The 23,105-nt window shown below is 39.1% G+C and overlaps 1 protein-coding gene across 1 annotated transcript in view; it reads right to left on the minus strand.

Moving 5' to 3' along the window:
* Window positions 1-439: 439 nt before the first annotated feature.
* grm7 (glutamate metabotropic receptor 7) overlaps window positions 440-23,105 on the minus strand; it is a 251,304-nt gene continuing 228,638 nt past the window's right edge. The window contains exon 10 of the mRNA XM_076267919.1: window positions 440-1,786. Within this exon, the coding sequence (XP_076124034.1) occupies window positions 1,737-1,786 (50 nt within the window). The 3' untranslated portion in view covers window positions 440-1,736. The remainder of the gene's footprint in view (window positions 1,787-23,105) is intronic.

The following is a 23,105-nucleotide window of genomic DNA, read 5'->3' on the forward strand; positions in this document are numbered from 1 at the left end:
TTTATAATGGGCACATCTGGAAGGGTGGCGTACGCACGTTTTTTTGTGCGTACGTTCGTTTTCTCTGAATCACACGTACGATCATTTCAGAAATTATCTAAGATCAAATGAAGGATGGTTTCTACGCAACCCTTTTATAAATGAGGCACAAGTTGCTCCAATATAATTGACAAGTCGATTTGGATAGAAGCGTCTGCTAAATGAATAAATGTAAATTACTGAGCTGATTTAGTGAAGTTTGCAATCCCTTATCCCCTGCAACTGAAGTATCACTGTAGGTTCCTATTGGTTTCAATGGAAGGTTCCTGTAATCCAAGATCAAATCTGCCAATAATGTAGTTTTAATACATTCACTGCACAAAAAAATCTTGAAATGAATTTTGTTCTTCTCAAGGAATGATAAAAAAATAAATAACCAAACTGTTTTATTTCATGTTGATACATTCTTGGACAACACCACAGAGTAGTTGCATGAGTGGCCAAATGTAAATGTCTCCCACAATATTGGCACATAAGCTGCAAGGGCAACATGGATATACTTAATACAAACTGTATAAAACATACATGCTTTTATTTTTTGTATTTTCTTTTAAATATATATATATTCATGTTTTCACAATTTCTCTTTAGTTGCGGGGCAATAAGAAATTCCAAGACAAATTAAAGCCATATTCTGCCTTCAGGGATAAAATGTCAGGAAGAAATTCAGGGAAATAGAAAATAAATATGAAGGCTGTAAAATTCCTTGAGAGCATGTTGACCGAACATCCTTGTTGTGAAATATTTACTCCTTGATTTATTAACAGTACTGCAACATCAAACATACCAGGCATGCATTGACAACTGGGACATGTACACCTTGTTAGAACTGGAACACCATCAATCACTGGGGTTTAGATAGATCCAATAAAACATGAATGGGTGCTCTCTTATAGTCACTGACATTGGCGATGGTTCACAAACCCTGACAAAATACCAAAATATCTATAAGAAGAGAAAAAGTTATCAATATCTGGATAAGGGCCGAGATTTAGGTATAATAATGATAAAAATGGATAGGAGTTTTTTTTTTAAACATAACATCTCAAAAGAGAAGAATATGGCTTTAACATTATGTGCATTCAAGAAGCAAGGAAAAAACATTGAAGTTTAAAATTAAAATTGAATAACAAAGGTAACAGTTTACCAAAATAAGCACAGTTATACACAAATTTAGGAAAACTTGCAATTTGGAAGTACAAGTAAAGACAATAAGGAGATTGGGATCCGTGTGCGGACATGGTTCTCCCATGAGACAGTGAGTGAAGCATCTGTTCTATGAGATTATCAGTGCTATATCTCTTTCAGGGGCATGGCCAGTGTCATATTCTAATGGGGTTAAAGCTCCACATCCAAATGCGTTCCTCTTACATTTCCATTTAATAGATTTACATTTTTTCATACATTAAACAGACTGGATATTTTTTTTTATTATTATTTTCTCTTTCTGTATTTCTTTTGCCTCCATATGTTCTTGTCTTCTTTTTATCTCTTTAGTTCCTGTGAAGAGTGAAAACATGGACCATGTCCTCAGATGATCGGTAACTCCTAGAGGTGCCTTTCTGTTGTGGTTTCTGATGTAGAAAAGTAGCACTGCACATGAACCCAAGAAGCCTTTTATTTACTTTTTGGGTAAAAGGGCAATCATACCAAGTGTCCATGTCACATTTTTCCAATCCCTCTATTGACAGGGGTCTTTAAATCACCAAGTCATTGTAGCTCACATACTTCTTCTTTGCTGCTGGACCTGTATGAAAAAAAAACAAACAAAGAGAATATGGGTCATGAAAGCTCATGTGGACCAGGGCCAGGTTCCCCCATAATGATGGATTCTTTCACTTACAGGGGTTTTCTACGATTAATCTTAAGATCGTTCGTTGGTTTTTCCTACTGTTTTCCGAACATGCCTGTAGCATGAAAGTGTGTGCACTGCTCTTTCAGGAAACAGTCCGCAAATCTTGTTTGTATGATGTTTGTAAGAGGGACATTACGACCTACTTAGGCTTCCAATGCTTTCAGGGAACTGGTCCCTGGAGTCATTTTTTAAAGATAGATCAATAGACATACTGGGCCAGATGTACAAAGAAATTACTGCCCGTTTCAGACATTATGTGCACCTATGTACAAACAGATCGCACGTGGATGAAAATGTGTTTTTTTTTGCCTGCCACAGGATTGAATGGCGGATTGCAGTTTTCTTACTCATGTAAATGCATTCAAGGGATGGGTGATGGAAATGTGGGAAAATCACACAAAAACATGGGAGAACTGTTAATAGTGGTATTTGCACTGTCTTCGTACTTTGGTCCATTCACATAAACAGTCAACACCATTGTTTAACTCCTGCTAAACCATCTAATGCCAGTCTATCAACATATTATTGTACACTAAAAAAACAGCCACTTAGTCTTCTTTTCAATATAATTTTTGAACTCATGGAATGCATAAAACATTACAGCCAAACCTATCATAAGTTATAAGAAAATATTATCAGCAATTTCTAAATCAAGTGAAATATGGATTATATCAATATAATTTATCATTACAAATATAATGGCTAAACCAGTACAAAAGTTCATAAGAATTACAATTTTCCACAACTTAACCAGTAACCGAAATGACCAATAAAATACACATCAGGCACCTGAAATTAAAGGCAAATTGTCTTTGAGATATGTTTCTCTAGACCTTATCACCTCAAACTTGTCACATCCATTAATTCACTTAATTACTTTCATACATCCAGACAGAGAGAGAGGGGAACACTGAGAGTGAGAAAAGAGTTCAAGCTAACACAATCGTCTGTCTCTAAAAGGAAACCAGACCATATGCAGACAAGAAAGATTGTTAGTATGACCAAAACACTTGTGATTTACGTATATGTGCAGGTTTTCCAGTAGCATGTCTATATATGTCATACTGAGAGTAATATGTGAACGTGAAGAGCAGGAGATAAAAAGCAGGAGAACTTGAACACAGATGGCACATCACTCTACTGAGAGCTATAGTGGAGTTGACTACAGTTAAGTTCTGGTAAAACTGTGGGCTTCACTGTCTGTTATAGACACGCTATTCATAGCTTTGCATTTGATCCATCTTACATTGATTCAGAACTTTGCTAGTAATGCCAGTAAAGGGGATAATGCCAGATATATCTCTTAACGTCATTTGTATTACCTTTACAGCTGTACATTATTTTTCATCAGAGAACATTTAAAACAGTATACAGAGCTGAATTTAATTCTAACAATTTCAAGGGTAGTTATGGAATAGGCTGTCATTGAATGTCCTTTTCTCTTGTACTTGGAAACTACATTAAGGTAATGAAAGAAGGAGATTAATTTAGTCTTACCTGCTACACGAGAATTAGCCTGTTGGGAGAAGAAACATTACTTGATGAGCCTCTAAATCTCACTGGGATAACAGGAGAGAGCTACAAAAGTATAAATCTTATTGATAGTTTCACAACAAAATGATGGGTTTGTATCACACATTGTTCACTTTGATTATTAGGACTACTAATTGAATCCATAAAATAACATGCATAAAAAGTTTGGGCAAATATTTGCTGACATAAATTAATGGCATTTAAATAATATAGGACCATCCCTGGGTTATGTCTGTGTTATACAACCCATCATTTTCTTGTTATATTTTCTGAGTGTTTTGTCCCAGTAGGGGGACTTAGTCCCTGTTGCTGAGCCAGAGTAGTTCATGCCAAAGCAAGCAAGACCAGGGTGACACAATATCGGCCAGTGAGACAGATGATGCCAACTGTCAGCAGTGAAACAGGGATGATTGCACCTGATGAGACTTACATAATGTAATTTTAGTACAGCTTGTTGATGCTGAACAGTACTTCTGAACAAACACAGTTTCCATTTCAGATCATTTGGGTGCTATTAGAAGAGAAACTGTGTTCTTTGGTTGATTGATTGATTGTTGACTGTCTGACTGACTTGTGCTTGTTATCTATTATTAACTACAGTATTTCAACAATTGAAACCGGTAACACTCCATAATAAGGTGCCATAATAAATAGCAAACTAGTAATTACCTAACCCTTTGTTAATTGTTACTAAAATATCTATTTGGCACAAGTTAATAGTTTTTTCATCATTAATTAAATATTAGTTGTTTGCATAAAATCTGTATGTTAATGTTTTAACAAATCTATTAACTAATATTGTATTAATATATGTTAATAGTTAACTAAATATATTTTTGGCACTAATTAACAGTTATTTCTTACATCATTTAAATGTTAAATGTTTATTTATTATTATTTACACTATATGCTAAAATAAAAGTTAATGACATATCATTATTTATCTAGCTTTTATGATTAGCTTTGTTGAGAATTTATGGAATTTATGGTTTATGGCTTTATGGTCTTGTGGGGTGCATACGGCACCCTACTGCCAGTGGTTGGTTGTGTGAGAGTTTGCGCTCCTCTTCTTTCACTTCATCCTTATTGGATACCTTTGTGGCTGTCCTGTAATTGGTGACTCTCTGTCTAGTCTTTGAAAGTAGTGTACTCTTTGCCTTTGGAAGTACTATTTGGTTGCTGCTTGGATTTGGTGAAATTCAGGGGAGGGGTGTAACAGAGTTAGAAATGTAGTTTAGTGTTTGTATGTGATTTTCGCTGTAATTAAGCAGCTTTATTGATATTGGTGTTTTGGAGCCCCCTTTGGAGAAACGCTATACTGCAGTTCTGCTGCGTTTTGTCCTTGTATTGTTGCCATAGCCGATCAGAAGCGGTATGCTTTGCATTGGGTAGGTTGACTGTATACATACAGTCGGCAACTAGTCATAATCGTGGTTACCGCCCCCAGTTGCCGTGGTTACCGTGGCTGAAAAGCCCCCGAGGGGGAAAACATTCGTTTCGATTGCATGTAATCTAATGGAGGTGCACCGGCTTGAGTACAGAAAGCACCTATACAAATATTAAATCTTTTAGCAAACATCACTAAACGGCACAAACACGTTTCAACTGAGAGTTATCTGTGTGTCAAGGAGGTTAAGGGTAACATTAAGTTCCCTCATTTTGCTAATTCCAGTTAAACGGCCAGAACTGTCTCGAGTGTACTCATTGTAGAACTGCTTTCAATGGCCGGACTGTGTAGCTCGGTTTAGCAAGCTAACCCTTTTGCCTTAATATTACATACTCGTAAGTTCCATCTGAATTTATTCTCACATGAATGCACATTCCCTACAATGGCCGTGGGAATAGTTTTAACAAGTAATGTGTACCAGTAGGTGATGTTACACTGACGATATAAAGTTAGCCAGTTAGCAACCTAATGATGCTACCATTGAATATAGCTTCCAGAGAAATTTGTCGTCAACATTGGGCAATCGAGGGTGAATTAAGTTGTTAGCATACACTGGGCAGTTAAGTAAACACAATTCCTTCAAATTATTGTGTTCAGAAACAAGCAGAACTCTACCTGAATGTAAAATGAATGTATAAAGTCTAACTGTTAGCTAGTTCGCCCATTGACTTCCATTGTGTGAGGTTAGCATGCTTTCCCCCTCGTGGGGGGCGGTAACCTTTCTGAACGTCTTAACCGACTGTATCTATAAAGCACTCCCCACTTTTGTAACTGTGAAATGTTGTTTAAGTTGAAAACTTTGATATACCACCTGTATTGTGTTACTTTACATGTATTTTTAAGATTTGGGTGCAATTCTAGCGACTTAGAGAACGTTTATTAATGTTTTCATGACCACGAGTTCATACACACTGAGTCTAACGTGACTAGCTGTAAACTCCGCTAGCAACTTTCCATGCATTCAGTGTAGTTAAGCAGTTTAGCTCAGTGTGCATGGAAAGTGCAATTCAGTCTAGCAGGAAATGAATGTACATTTAGTTTAGCATTATGTTTATGCATTACCTCCGTATGGTCTACGTCTGTGAGTGTTTAGTGAGTCTCAGAATATTAATAAACTGTCGTTCTGTGCACCTGAACATTCCATGTCTCCCAGGGCTGACAGTGATGGTATAGGAATGATGCATGTAATATCCCATTCAACTACTTGTTGTTTTGTTTTAACTTTTCCTAAAATAATAAATGTGATAAGCCAGTTTTGGTCTCAGTCCCTTCACCGTCTGACTATAGTTATATATTACTAATATATTAATAAAGCTTAACCAACTTTATTATAAGGGTCCCCCATACTGATAGTTATATATTACTAATATATTAATTAAGCTTAACCAACTTTATTATAAGGGGCTCCACACTGATAGCTATATACTACTAATATATTAATTAAGCTTAACCAACTTTATTATAAGGGTCCCCCATACTGATAGTAATATATTACTAATATATTAATTAAGCTTAACCAACTTTATTATAAGGGACCCCATGCTTATAGCTATATACCACTAATATATTAATTAAGCTTAGCCAACTTTATTGCAAGCGGTTCCGGAGCTGACAACAGTGGCAACATGTCAAGGTAGCTCCATGTTTTTTTTCTGGAATTTCCCCTTGGGGATCAATAAAGTATCTATCTATCTATTGTAAGGGTCTTATGGAGAGTGGTTCATATTGGGATAGGCAGAAGCACAGTTTAATAACAATTAGTTAAATAATAATGTCATTAACTTTTCTATTAACATATACAATAGTTTGCAAATAAACATTAAACATTTAAATGATGTAAGATATAACTGTTAATTAGTAATCACATATTAATGCAATATTAGTTAATAGATTTGCTAAAGCATTAACATACAGTTTTTATGCAAACAACTAATATTTAATTAATGATGAAAAAACTATTAACTTGTACCAAATAGATATGTTAGTAACAATTAACAAAGGGTTAGGTAATTACTAGTTTGCTATTTATTATGGCACCTTATTATGGAGTGTTACCTTGAAACCTTGTTATTTCACAACTGCTCGGCATAACTTTTTGTTTCATCAATAAATATATGTAAATATTTGTTGTAGTTTGTTTTATTTATGTAAGAAATAAATGGTTAAAAATAAAGTAATGTGCTTTCAACATTTAACATTATGATATTTTAGTTAGTAATTATTAGATTATTATAACTCCAAGAAGTGGAGCTGCTGGAACCTTATTGCTTTTGTATGGATTCTTATGTGATTGCACAAGAGATCCATACATTTTGTTCATTCTTCACAAAATTTGGCATAGATGACGTTCAGACCAAGCCACACAAGTTAATTGTTGCCGTTTCGATTATGCAAGCATTCAACACATGCACAAATCGGTCAACATGCATATTAACATTGGATGCCTGTATCATTGCATAGGTCACTACACAATTGTGTTGGTCACTGTAACAGCCCACACTGCACACTGCAGCTAGAAGGTAGGGTAGCACCAAAGACGGGGGGGGGGGGGGGGGGGGGGGGGATGTCTGAGAATGTAAAGCATTATACAGATTGTACATGAAAAAAGGTGTCATTTTTGGATTCCCAAGAGTCAAAGCTTTCAAATGGTGTATAACATTACTATGCTACATAGCAATATGGTGCATACATGCATAATTAATAATAACTAGGTTTCATGACCAAACTGTACATTCATCTATTCATGGTCCTCCATATTTACTGTACAAAACGCATGAGCATACCTTGGCAAATAATGGTCTAAAGCACTCATATTTTCATTCTATATTGATCTACTTTTGCACACAGCTTCACAAGACCTGGTGCTAGGGCTCAATTGTGTTTCTAAGTGATATCAAGTGACCTAGAGGGCTGAAATGTGGTCAGTTCCGAGATGCATGTAATCCAGCCAGAAAGAAAAACTACCGTATTTTCCGGACTATAAGTCGCACTGGAGTATAAGTTGCACCAGTCAAAAAATGTGTCATGAAGAGGAAAAAAACATATATATAACTATATATATGTTGCACCTGAGTCGCAGGACCAGCCAAACTATGAAAAAAAGTGTGACTTATAGTCTGGAAAATATGGTATATTCTAGCCTCTGTAACTCTGTGTCAGTACATCACAGAGTTATTCTGACTGTTTCGTACGAAAACTACAGGTTCTCAGCTTTCTATAGAGGTCAAACATTTGATGGTAGGCCCCAAAAGAGGTGGGAACAATGCCCTCGTAAATAGGCACAGTGCAATTTCAGGCAAAAACTTGAAATTTGTATTGGAATTCATGTGGTTAATATTTATAAACATTACAATGCTGAATCATTGTTATTTTGGTAATAAACTTCACGTCTGGTCTCCGTGGAAATGGGAAAAGGCATGAGTTTGACTTCGGTACAGACTTAAGCCTACAGGAAGCAACCGAGAGAAACAGGTAGGCATACTGTTCCTTCACAATTATTGGGTTGAACACGCACAGTGGTGTCATGTAAGGACCCTGTTCATGTTGCACAGCACTTGTCATGATATTTTGAGTCTGTTATGAGGCACAAAGGCACAGTTTAGTGCATGTCCTCATAGCATAGCTTGTAAGCTTGGCGTCTCACATCAGACAACACCGATTTTTTTTCACGTTTTTTCCGACTGACAGTATTCAGTGAACATGATCAACTGAGGTCTGTGTTAAAAATGGACAGAGTTCTCCTTTAACTTCATGTGATGCACATGCCCACAGTGTAGCACTGTAGCTGCCTGGATGCTCTAGCTGTTGGCTGCATTTTTTCCTAGACCTACAGTACTCTGTGACCGAGAAACAGAGATCTATGTGAAAAATGGCAGGAATTCTCCTTTAACTTAAGCGAAGATGGCAAACCGAGTTCAGTATATGGTAAAATATGCCATTTGTATAACTTTTACATGATTAGATATCTTACAAATTAGCAAAAATGTCTGAGGCAATTAGTGATAATAATGCTCCAACTATCTTGGCAAGTAAGCAAACAAACTAATCGCACAGTAGTCACAGACCCAGCAAACAGCAGTGACTGATGACCTGTCAATCTCGCTAAACCCACCTGCAAGCGTTAATGCATGTAGCCATGTAAGTGCCCCGTAGTGCAAAGGTGATGGCATTTCTTTGTTCTTCCATTTTTTGTTCTTCTATCTTTTCTATGCACTAAAAGTGGTTGGACAGCAAAAACTAAATCACACAGGCATCAAACTTGGTATGTAGATTCCTAGCCTGGCAACAGCCTCACACACTCTTGAGTACCTCACCATGACTCTAGGGATGGGCATTCTGGGCAATTGCCCTGGGCGCCAAACTACCAGGGGCGCCACAGCGTGGCGGGCTATAGGCTACAACATTGAAAACACATTGATTGTCAAATAATGACATAGACGGTTTAAATGCGGGAGCAGTAAGTAATTAATTTTCAGTGATATCGGTTAAATTCAAAGGATAGTGCTGCAGAATACAGAAAAGTGCACACTAGGTTGAAAAACGTTTCTCCCACGTATGGGTGCTGATCTTAAGCCTGAATCGTCAGGTTGCTAGCAGTGGAAGTAGCAGAGGAACAACAAAGTAATAAGGTAACATCTGAATCTCACCATGTCACCGAATCAGGGGAGCAATAAGCTTGTTTCCCAGCAATAAGATGGTCCTATCGCGGGGTGATATGAGACAGTGACACTCGAAGTGCGTTCCTAATGTCACGATTAAATGCACACCTAACAGACGTCATCATATTAAATAGGTAATCCCAGAGCCTTGTAGATAGGGCTCTCTCTAGGGCTCTCGGTAATCCGATTTCTGTATAATAGCCTGTAATAATAATATGTTTATGTTATGTGAAAAGCCTAATTGCTTAATTGGAGGCTACAATTTTTTCCGTGAGGCCTGGTCGCAATTGTCCCGGAACATTTTTTTGTTTTATTTTTCCTTGCGGCCCAGTAGCGCTGGAAAGTAGCAACTTTGAGCTCCCACACATTGAAACCAGCCCCGATCTGCACGCTGCAGCCAGGGGCTTCTGCGAAGGTAGCACACAGTCTATGAACGTGGGGGCAACATACAGTATTCCTATTTCGCCCAGGGCGCAGGATTGCCTTCCGCCGGCCCTGGTCCCACATTAACAGTGGAAATATTATACTGTACAATTCAGCATATATGCAGAGTATGGTGAGTATGCCATGGCTAATAAAGATAGAGATGTTTAAACTGATTCATTTTAAACGGTTCCGATATCTCTGCGGTCCAAGACATATTTTTTTTTTTCTGGTAAAAAAAAATTCCTTTTAAGAGAAAAGGTTGCTGACCCCTACTTTAGGAGGTACTACAATAAGCACTAATTTAAGTTTTGGGTCATATCTCAGGCTGCAATACTTTATGTCCATTTTCCTGGGGCCGTTTTCACAAAGAATTTTAAGGCTAAAAGTATCTCCTAACTGGCGAATTTATAGCCTGGCCTCTGCCTGTCTACGTACTTCCGCTCGACTGTATATATGCTATGAATAGGTTGATTCGCCCCAAGGGGGCAGGCGAACGTTCGGAGAGCGTAGACACTATGGCGGATCTGAGGCTAAATAGTAGACCAGTTCACCTAGCCATCCCCATTGAACCCCATTCAATTTTGGCGCCACTTTGACATCATTACAGCTGAAGTGTTTTAAGCCTTTATATGAACTTTTTCTATTTTCGGAGTAATACAACATTGTGTGATTGGCGTCATAACCTCGTAACTGACTTACCGGCTGAGTAATAAACTTTTTTCCGAAATCAATGCTAAAGTGACGTAATAAGCATACAACCAGAGCGGGTGAAAGCGTCGCACAGGAGCAAAATAACCGTATTCTCTGGATAAGAACGAAAGCATCAGAGCACAACATTTCAGCGAAGTTTTGATGGATTGACACAGGGCCGGAGTGGGGCCACTTTTCAGCCCAGGAGTTTTAGGCCCAAGACCGGCCCATGTTTTCCATAGTGGTGGAAATTGGATAAATGAAGCAACATTTCAGCTTTTATCCTGTAGTTTTTATTAGTACCATGGTTCAACAAATGTGTAAAGGTTATTATAATTCACTTCAACTGAGAAGTTAACAAAACATATTCCACTATTCCACAAGTTAACAAAAACAGAAAGAAAGAAAAAAGAAAGAAAGAAAGAAAGAAAGAAAGCCTTTGAAATGTAGCCTATCCCACGCTTCCCACAGAGGCATATTAAACTAATGTTTAGGCTATGTTTTTGCATGAGTAGGCTATAATGTTGTTTGGTGATTTAGCCTACTCCTTTACTACACCCTCTTCTGAGCAAACAAGGCATATATGTTTATCATGTAGCATAATTGCTCTTTCTTACATTAAATAACTATAAATTATCCTCTCTACTTGTCCCTGTAGTCATGGCCTCCTCATCACTAATTTCGGGCTCATCACTGAGTTGATCTGCTGCTCAGAGGCTACAATTTTTATTGCATAGGCCTACACAGATCATGCTTCAGTTTTGTTATCAATATTTGCATACTGCAAAGTCTATGAATCGGATACAAAAGGCTAATTTTAAAGTAATTTAATATGTTGCTTGCGAATAGCTTGACAACGCTACAAACGTCCAATATTAGCCCAATAATTATTGTCAATAGGCTAATCATTGCCTAGGCTATCTCTCTTTACCAGTTGCCACTTTTGTCTGTAATCTGGAAGCTTGGCACATTTAGCAGTATTCTACCTGGCCGTTTTATCCCTCCTGGCCTCTTTCTACATCCATCCTTCTGGCTACTGTAGGGCCGGCCCGGTAGGCTATCTGAGAAAACTTTTTGGAAAAGACGGGCGATATGGACCCAACCAACTCTTTTTGGGAGGGGAGAACTCCCTCACATGGTAGGCTACAACCCATACAGAGGCAACGGTGTCATGCACAGAATGCGGAACGTGTATAGCCTACTTTAAGAGAAGATAGACTAACGTGACAAATGTCAATATTTTTTTTCCTCGACCGGCCCAAAAGTGAAGCGGCCCACCGGGAATTCTCCCGATTCTCCCGATTACCCACCCCGGGCCTGGATTGACAGTAGCCTAGGCTATGAATGTGGCGAGTGCTGTTTATATTAAATCACATTTATCTACGAACAACTAGGACATTTAGAACAGTAATGTAGACATGGTGGTAACGAAGTAAGTGGCTACATACCCAATCTCTCGGTGCAGCTATCACAAGAGTTACACAAGTCAGACTACGTGCCTACGTTACATTTACGTCCCCTGAGCCTGCGCAGAAAGCCTCGTCGACCAACAGGAAATGGTTGAAATTTGCTTCACCCGCCTCGATTGACGTCTACGTGATGACTCTGTCCATTAGGGTTGGGCGAATGAAGTCCCACGAGGCTTTGGAAGGTTCTTCCTGATTGTATCGTAAGTGTTTCGAAGTGTCAAAGCATCGAATACAAAACAGTGACATCTGGTGGTTAGCAGACATAACGGCGGCTCTCATTAGCGATTAAACAATCACAGACGAAGCCACATGCCGGCCAAATGGCCCTTCTCTGACACTGGTAAAACAGAGCGGAGAGACCGTAGAGGACAATCTCTCACTGCTGTCAGTGTCAGCATCACTGCTAAGGTGCGTCTTTTAACGTTACGGTTAAACGCATGAAAAATATTAAACTGCTGCTGTTGTTTTCTTTTCATGACTGAATGATTTAGGCTATTATCCTATGAATGAATGGAACGTTGTGTTTTTAAGCGTCAGAATTGACCCATGCAAAGCCACGCTCCACAGGCCAAGGCATGACAATGCTACGTTTTCATATTTTATAGTCTATGGTTTCCATGCACACCATATTCCAGTTTTATTCGGAATAATGCCAATATTCGGATTGCACATGGGTCAATAAATATAGGCTAGTTGACACACAAGTTTTTTTTTTTATTGTTGTAGGCTAATATTGTATTGAATGATTTCATAAATAAAGCCGTGAAAAAATTGTACGCACAGTGCGTACAGGATTACGCCTGCCGGCGCCACTGATAGGACTACATGGTGACAGATTAATTTAAAAATGTTGCAAAGATACTGCATCAATCCGTATGTTTCATTAGGTTACTAGGCTATTTGTTTTGTCTTACACTAGGCTATATTTGCTATTTATTCAGTTATTCATCATCTTCCGTCCTTCGCACTACTTGTGTAGCACACGCATTCTCAGACCTGTCACCTGTCACTCATCATCGTAGGGGAGGTGTTTGGAATCATTCCCGCTTTACAATCATCAGCCAATCAAGGTGGTCACTTCAGTCAAGCTCGTGCACGAGTAATGACGTCATCCATAGCAACGAAGACTCACTCTTAGTTAGGAGTTGGCTTTGTGAATAACTTTTAAGAGAAAACTCCTAGCTAAAATCTTTTAGTGTGATTTAGGAGTACTCCTAGCGTTAAGATAAAAGGCTTTGTGAATACGGCCCCAGATTCCTTAGAAACTCCAGAATCCAAGCGCTGGCTGCAGAGGTCTTGATTGGCTGGTAGCTAGTCCTTGTGATGTGCTGTGCCGATCTGTCCACCCTCGGCAGAGCTTTGTGGTTGTGGTTGGTGGTGTTGTCATACCAAGCTGTGATGATGCCACTCAGAATACTCTCAGTGGTACAGTGGTAAAAGTTGGTGAGTATCTGGGGCCGTATTCACAAAGAATTTTAAGGCTAAAAGTAGCTCCTAAGTGGTGAATTTAGGAGCAACTCCTAAAAATAATGGGCGTGTCACTCCTAACTTTAGGACTCCTAATTTTTCTCACTAAAAGTAATTCACGAAGCATTTTAGACCTAAAAGTAGCACCTAAGTCTGGGACAGCTTAAAAGAAGTCGAGAGGACTCCTAACTCACTAAGACCTATTCACAAACAGCTTTTTGAGGCATTTCACATTGCGATGTTTTGAATTGCGTAGCCTATGCGGCAACAGGAGCTTCCAATCGCGAGGGAACAATTTTGCAATCATAAAAGGGACGCAATAACGCCACCAACAACAACCAAAACTACTCATTGTTAACATGTAAATTAAATGTAATGTTTCATTGTGAATCATACTAAAATGTTCTCCTCTTTGCAAACGTAGGCATATGGTGACAGATTAATTTAATAATGCTGCATCAATCCGTATGTTTCATTAGGCTACTAGGCTATTTGTTTTGCCTTACTCTTTATTCAAGGCTAGGCATTTTTATTATGACCGCCGCGCAGCGAAGCGGCGGTCATATAGGTTTAGTCAGATTTTTTTCTTTTTCTTTTTTTTTCTTTTTCGCATGCCCAAATTTCTGTCAATGATTCCCGGGACACTGAAAGACCGGGGTACATGAAAGTTGGTGGGCATGTAACCCCACATGGATAGCATGGAACCATCGTTTTTCGTTTTGATCTGTGGCCCCCCCGCTGGACTGGAGCCCCCGAAAGGAGGGTAGGGCAGACACAGTTTTCTGTGAATATCTCGAAAACCGTAGGGTTTAGGAGGACCATTTTTTTTTTGTATGTTGATCTCAAGGGGCCATGTCAACCCATTCCATAACCACTCATTTCATGTATAGCGCCACCTAGTTAAACACAAAAAAGTAAAACTGAGGTGTTGTAATTGAAGGTATCTGTGACCTAACATAGTCAAAACTGCACGAAATTGGAAATGTAGGATCATTATGACACCATCTGTATGCACGCCAAGTTTTGTGGAATTCCGTTCATGGGGGGCCACACAATACATTAATTTATGTTACTATACACCAACTGGCCTGTAGGTGGCCGGAGACAGTTTTCTGTGAATATCTCGAGAACCGTAGGGCCTAGGAGGTCCACCTTTTTTTATGTATGTTGGTCTTAAGGGGGCATGTCAACCCATCCCATTACCACTTATTTCATGTATAGCGCCACCTAGTTAAAAATTAAAAAGCAAAAAATTAGGTGTTTTCATCACAATATCTCTGGCTGACAAGGTCAAAACTGCACGAAATTAAAAGTGTAGGATCATTATGACACCCTCCAAATGCATTGCCAGTTTTGTGTACTTTCGTTCATGGGGGGCCTTACAATAAAATAATTTATGTGTACATTTAGTGACGTACACCAACAAGGATTCCCGGGACACTGAAAGACCGGGGTACACAAAACTTGGTGGGCATGTACCCCCACATGAATAGCATGGAACCGTCATTTTTCGTTTTGATCTGTAGCCCCCCCCCCCGCTGGACTGGACCCCCCGAAAGGAGGGTAGGGCAGACACAGTTCTCTGTGAATATCTTGAGAACTGTAGGGCCTAGGATGACCATTTTTTTCCGTATGTTTACCTCCAGGGGTCATGTTAACCCATTTCATGTGCACAAACAGATATACACACACACACACACATACATTCACAGTAATCATACGTATGACACATACTCACACAGTAGACATATGTACGCTTGCATGCACAGGCACACACACAAGCACACACACACACACACACACACACACACACCCACACACATAACATAAACATAACACAAACAATCAAGAATTTCTCAGAATTATGAACAGGCAAGATGGAGGTGGGGTTGTATAAAATGAATTTTACATGTGAAATCTATGAACTAATCATGTTTTGGTACTTGTTGTCTAGCAGATACCAGTGAGAATTGAGTGTGGATAATGCAATTTAGTGAGACAGTTAGAATCATATAGGCCTTTCAGCGTGATTTCTTTTTGTGGAAAAAATGTGCTGGACTGGGCGGCGGTTATATTTTGTACCGCTCTGCGGTACATCTAGTTCAGTTATTCATCATCTTCCGTCATTCGCACTACTTGTGTAGTGCACGCATTCTCAGACCTGTCACCTGTCACTCATCATTGTAAGGGAGGTGTTTGGAATCATTCCCGCGTTACAATCATCAACCAATCAAGGTGGTCACTTCAGTCAAGCTCGTGCATGAGTAATGACGTCATCCATAGCAACGAAGACTCACTCTTAGTTTAGGAGTTGTCATTTTTCCTTACTAAGAGTAGGTCTGAAAGGCTTTGTGAATAACTTTTAAGAGAAAACCCCTAGCTAAAATATTTTAGTGCTATTTAGGAGTACTCCTAGTGGTCAGATAAAAGGCTTTGTGAATACGGCCCCTGGAGTTCATGCCAAAACCTTCTCAGTTGCCAGAGAAAGAAGAGCCACTGTCTAGCTGCCTTCATGACCACACCTATGTGGTGTGACCAACTCATTGTCCTCGCACTAGGAATCATAAGCAGCTGACTCTCCACTGCTGAGCCCCGAATGTGTATGGGGGTGTGCACTCCTCAGTCTTGGAAGTTGTTGTTCTGGCACTATGATGTCAAGGCTCTCACCTCTGATCTGTAAGCCCACTCGTCTCTGTCTGTGATGCAGCCGATAATGGTGGCAAACTTGATGACAATGTTGGAGCCGAGTGTGGCCGTACAGTCATGAGTGAACAGGGTGTACAGTAGGGTGACTGAGCACACATCCCTGGGTGGAAACAGCACTGAGTGCCAGTGTGGAGGAGGAGACATTACTAATCCATACTGCCTGAGGTCTGCCTGTCAGGAAGTCAACAGCTGAGCTGCACAGGAAGGAACTGATTTTTAGGTCACAGAGATTCATGACAAGCCTAGATGGTACAATGGTGTTAAATGCTGAGCTGTATTCAATGAACAGCATCTGCACATAGGTGTTTTTCTGGTCCAGGTGGGAAAGGACAGTGTGCAGTGTGGATGCTATTGCATTGTCTGTGGACACTTTTAACCTGTAGACGTACTGAAGTGAGTCTAGTGCAGCGATTCTCAAACTGTGGGTCGCGAGTCGCGACCCACTACTGGGTCTCGGAGACATGCCAGGTGGGGCGCGAACTGACGTGAAAAACACGTTATTTATTTTTTTATCTGTAGCCTGGGCCCAGGTAGCACCCGATGCGCAATGGACGCACTGTGTTATTCACAGGGAAGCGCTCGTGTCAAGGCAGCTTAGTTAGTCTCGACCTACATGAGATTTTGAACGTTGTTGTGAGAGTGGTGAATTTCATCAAAACCCGGCCCTTAAAAGCACGTCTATTCTCCGCACTTTGCGAAGAGATGGTAGCTGACCAAAAGGCTGTACTGTTTCACAGCGAGGCAAGGTGGCTTTCCCGAGGTAAAGTGCTGTCGCGCGTGTTTGAGCTCCGAGTCGCCTCTTGGAGGAAGAGCGCATGTTTGAATCTGCAAGCACGTTCACTAATGAACATTTCTTGACGAAGCTGGCCTATCTTAGCGATATATTTGATATATCTTAGCGATACATTTGAGTTAAATGTCCAGTTACAAGGCAAAGACAAGCACCTACCACACCTAGCAAATAAGATTACTGCATTCACCAAAAAAACTTGAGTATGGGACAGGCGCCTCGATCGCGACAGTATTTGAGATTTCTGAGTGAAATCGCTGAAACGTCTGATTGGGAGCCACTGTTGTGATCCCATGTATTAAACAGTAGGCCTACATCACATCCCTGCAAAGTTTATTTCAAAAATATTTCCCAACCAGCAGTGCTCAGTATGACTGGATTATGGATCCATTTAATGCAGCATGTTGGTATTTCATTGAATATATTGTACAATGCTGTAAAATGGCCTATGCTTCCTAATATGTTGCTGGAAAACAGAAATATGTGTGTTATGTATTTATTTATTATTATATCTGCAGCACCAGCTGATTTTAACTCTGTTGAAGAGGATATATTTAGAACTTGTCATTATTTCAATAAATTTGACAATTTTAAGCTTGACCTACCACTTTCTTAGAGCGATGAGGGACAGGTGAGGCTCGAGAATGCCCCCTTGATCAAAGTGGGGAATGAAAGAAAAAGTTTGAGAACCACTGGTCTAGTGGGTTGGGTAGAGAGGATATAATTTGAGCTTTGACAATCTGTTCAAAACACTTCATCACGTTGAAGATGCAACTGGGTGATAGGTTTCTTTGGGACTGAGATGACGGGATGATCTGTCACTCCATTTCAAAGTTACATTGTGAAACACATTTCAGGGTGTAGCTCATAATGATTCTATTGTGAATTCTAATGATTCTAATATCTTCTGATCAGAGCTGTAGTCAAGACCACCGTTGTCAAGGTCCAAGACAAGTAAGACAAGCCATTGATGTCAATTTCCCCCCAAACTTTTTCTGCCATTTTCTAAAATATTCGAAAGTGAAGCTAAACTATCTCCTCTGAGGTTTATCCAAATGTCATGAAAATGGGCATACTTTATCTTAAGACTATGCAGAATTTTTATTTATCACCCCATTTCAAAGTTACTGTACATGTTAATCAAATTCCAGGGTATGTCCTATAATGATTCTATTTCTTAAATCTTTTGAAATAAAGGTCCAATTATAACTAATCTTGGTAAATACAATCATCACAGTGTTCTTTGGATGCAGATCTAATATCTGTCCATAGGTGGTGCTACAACAAACCCATGTCAATATCTCAAGAATCACTTGATGTAAAAATGTGCCTGCTTACATTTAGCCTGTTTATACTTTGTCCAGTTTTCTCACTGACCTTCAATCATTTTCCCCTTGGGGGCTCTTCATCCAACCTCCTTGGACCCTGATAATCACTGATTGTGGTTATATTTGTAATGTAGAACTATTAAACTATTATCTAGAACAGTGTTTCTCAAACAAGGACCACTTAACCAGTAAAAAATAACCTCACGGACCATAGGATGGATCATCATGTTGGATCATAGGATTCATATGATTTAAACTGGCGTAGCTTACATAGGCAGTGTTGTAGAACTGTTTGAATTTACATACAAATTTGTTCAATATTGCAAACAACTCATCTATATTATATTTTACCATGTCTTGCGGACCACTTGGGATAGCTTGCGGACCACCAGTGGTCCCCGGACCACACTTTGAGAAACACTGATCTAGAACTATTAAAACATTCTCACATTGTCTCATTATGCCGGCCTATGTACTTCCCTTGATACATTTTAATGCGGTTTAGTTTGTATAGCATACTTAATCGTGCAGTGCATGAATTCAGATATGATGTTGTTTTTTCAAGGTGAATACTAATTAATGTGCACTTGCAGAAAATTATGACTGAAACGTTAAAGGTACACTATGCAAGATTTTCACCGTAATATAAACTTTACAAAGCCAATTTGATGGTAAACGAACTTGTAATAGGGGAATCGTTCACCTAGCATAGCCATACAGCACAGCCGTAGCGAATCACTAATAAGAGAACCAGCCATGCAACTTCAAGAATAGCGGCCCGAAGAAATCACGCGAGAATCATGAAACATTACCTTGTCAGTAGATATAGCTCTTTTTGCCTGTTGTTAATCCTTCACCTCCACAACAAAAGCATTTTCATTGTGTACATTGGTTTTGGGACTCTTAGTTTGTAGTTTGATATGTTCTCTTGTTTACTTCCTGTTTTCTTTGTTACTTCCTGTGTCCTGTGCCATGTGTTCCATTATTTGTTTTGCCATGTGTCTGTTCCCTGTGCCTGTGTCTCTGCCCCTTACCTGAGCCTTGTTAGTCTACTAGTTTAATTATGGTTTCCAGCCCCGTGTTCACCTGTCTCTCGTTGTGCCTTCTTTCTTGTCCACCTGTGCCCTGTTAGACTTGTTTCTCCTCCTGTGTATTTAAACTCCTAGTTTTGTTCTGTTCCTTGATTCGTCATTGTGTTTAGTCGTGGTTGTTTTGTTCCTGTGGGTTTTGTCTAGGGGTGAACGATTTTGGGAAAAAATCTAATTGCGATTTTTCTCACCAATATTGCGATTGCGATGCGATATGCGATTATTTTTAAGCTCTTTATCTTCTGTCTTATTCAACAAAGACAAGCAATATATTATTCTATAGTATGACCAACACAAAATTAGATAAGTTAAACATAAACTGTTCTTTCCTGGAGGCCAGGCCTATGTTATGATGGCATTAGGTCATTGAATAAGATTGATGAATGAAATATTTTTTATTTAACTATTTTAATCACATTAGTAGACCTGTCCTATATTTGTTGAACTTCCAGCCTTGTAAACATTTAATGATTCTGATACGTTTCTATTTTGTTTCTATTTCATGTAGATATGATCTTCTTTCGTTAGTTAAAAAATAGGTCTACATGTAGTGGCACTGACACGGCTTCTCCTTGTCCTGTGCTCTCCATACACGCGCGCGCATGCACACATGCACACACACACACACACACACGCACACACACACACACACACACACACACCCGCTCCTCTCCTCTGTAGGCTACTTGCACGTGAATCGGAACAAACTACTGTAGATAATAAATAAATGCGGCCGAATGACCGTTCGGCTAGGTGTTAACTAAAGGTTAGCATCATCAACACCGCAGCGCAATACGCATGCATGCAAATTAACTAGTTTGTTCATATCACAACAAAGCCAATCGCGGAGACAAAACTCTTTAAACAGGCAAAGTTATCAGCAGTTAGCAGCATGTATGTAGCCTAGAGCCTTAGCTGGTAAGCTAATGTTAGAACAGCTGGGTTTTTGGTGGTTAGCTGTGTCAACTACTTGAGAATAACATTATGCATCAATTCATTACCTGTGATGAAATGTTTGTGCCGCAAATGCAAATCCCCCCACTGTCACTGTTCTCCAGTAAAAAAAAGTCCCCAGTGCACAGATGACTAAACAGTCGTGGAGTTTTAATCGTCAGCTGGACAAGTGAACGAAGTTACCAGCCAGAGTAGCAGCACAGGGTATTTATGAACTAGAACCTGGCATGGCAGGTTCGAGCAAAATGTAATGAAGAGGTTTATTTTTAACCAAAGTAGCTCTAGTGATCAGACCTTTCTTGACACAAGCGCAAGTATGGACCCTTTCAAGAGAGTTCCATTATCAGCATCATAGTTGGCCCCACAAGACTTCCTTTTTAACATTCCATGTTATCTTAATGCAGAGGAAGTAGATTGGGGCCCAAATAGAACGTTCAAGCATTGTTTTTGTTTACCTTGTTGAAAGGGTCTATAAATGCGTTTTGTTGACGTCACATATTACGAATCACAGCCTTTGCGGTTTGAAAATCGCGTTTCATCATATCACGATATTATCGCAAATGCAATAAATCGTTCAGCCCTAGTTTTGTCAGTGAAATTCCTTTGTGTTCTCGAATATCTTGTCATGCATTTTGGTCCAAACCTAACCTGAAATCCTGACATAGACATTAGTAAAATATAAATATATCACAACTCTAGGGGGAGCGCTACAGTTGCCAAAAATACCTGAACCTGCACACTATACCTTTAAGGTAGGCTACATCATCTGACTAGGATTGAAAAAGACGTGGTCCCTCCCTTTCGACAGTGTAGCTAAGATGGCAAACATGGCGTCACTTTTTAGGGACTCTACTGTAGGTCGCTATAATTGGCATTGTGAGCACACTTATACACCTAAAATAGTGTAGAGAGATGCAAATTGAGACAGGGTGTTTGAATTTGTTTAACATAGGGCTCAGAATGCAATCTCGATCCTTAGAAGATGATGAGAAAATAATGTACACAAGTAGTCTTCATAAACCAGGGTTAAAGCGATGGTTCGGAGTAATTTCACTCTAGGGTCCTTTGCACCATGACCCCGAACCAAACACCCTCCCAGAACCTGTTTTCCCTTGGTCGAACACTGGTCGAGTAGCGCTGTCAGAAACGAATGACTTTCTGCAGGCGCTAATGGAACCAACTTAGTATCTCGTAAATTTCCCCCTTAATAATTCCCAGAATGGTACGAAACTTCTACAGTAGTACAACTATGTTCTTTACTCATAAAACAAGGCATTGGAAAGTTTGTAAGTACACCAGGAGTTTATTTAAATACCTTACCTACAGAGATACGCTGCATGCCAGTTATGTATAATTCACCTGCTGCCTGGTAACCTACTTCCAAAACTTGACCTGCTAACAGATGTTTCCGAGGACACAAGTTGCATATTTTTTTCCAACAACACAATAACAGTTTATGTGATATGTCAATCACTATATTTCTTCCCTAACAATTTGACCACAGCTAGTTCTGGAGCATTCAACTATACAACTAAGGACACTAATTTTCTTTGTGAATGAAATGTATCGTAAATAAATAAATGTTCTTCCTTAAAATACAGGAGGCATAAGTATTAAAAAATATTCAAACCAGCTAATAGGCTAACGGAAATTAAACCATGCCAATCTCTAGGTATGGTGCAGGGTATGCGATGATATGGGGCTATTTTAATTCCAAAGGCCAAAGGAACTTTGTCAGGATGCATAGTCTCCTGGATCCATGAAATAACTGGCCTTAAAAAATAAAAATCTGCCTGCCTCCATTGGAATTTAACATAAGAGTGCATATACTTATGCCCCCTGTATTTTAAGGAAGAACATTAATTTATTTATGATACATTATTCATTCACAAAGAAAACTGGTGTCCTTAAAGGTCAGATTTTTCCTCATTGTTTTAATTAAAGCATTAAGATCAATTTCCAAAAAATGAGTTTTTATTCCTCTTTTTAGTCAACTTTAGCAGGGGTTCACATACTTTTTCTTGCCACTGTACGTCTCCTGTAAAGTGGCACCTAATTGGCTAATTCTATGATGCCAGAAATGAGCCCTGTGAAACACCATTTTGAAAAAGATGGTTATGATGAGTTTCAAATATTTTTGGCTAAAGTAGCTATAGCATTGGCCACTGCAATTAATGGGGGCAGTACTTTCTCCCTCTCTCCAATTCTACATACAGTAACACCTCCATGATATCACCCAATCATAGGGTCTGAAATTGTATCTCTACATTGTGTAAATTTGTGGCAAAGACTCATATTCCTAAATAGTTGCCTCCGTTCAATCCTAACCACTTTACTTCTCTCTATATCTAAATAGCAATTGCTACCTGAAATACTGTTGCTGGTTATCTAATTAGCTATAATTAAAATAAATAATAATAATAATAATAATAATAATAATAATAATAATACTAATAATAGAAGTTCTCATTTTGTCACCGTAGTAATTCACTTGTAATTTTAATCCCAGGGAGCAAACACTCAAATGAAAAAAAAAATCTGTTTTCAAAGTCACTTTGTTTGAACGTTTTTTGTTTTCTCTTGACCTAATCCCCATTGCTTGAAAACTTGCATGCACATGTATAGTAAATAGTAAATATACAGAAGCCAATGTAG

This window comes from Alosa pseudoharengus, unplaced genomic scaffold (assembly GCF_046254945.1).
Source record: "Alosa pseudoharengus isolate Yale_2024_CS ecotype anadromous, Long Island Sound unplaced genomic scaffold, YU_APseudo_1.1 YU_APseudo_1.1_scf_5, whole genome shotgun sequence".
Classification (NCBI taxonomy): Eukaryota; Metazoa; Chordata; class Actinopteri; order Clupeiformes; family Clupeidae; genus Alosa; species Alosa pseudoharengus.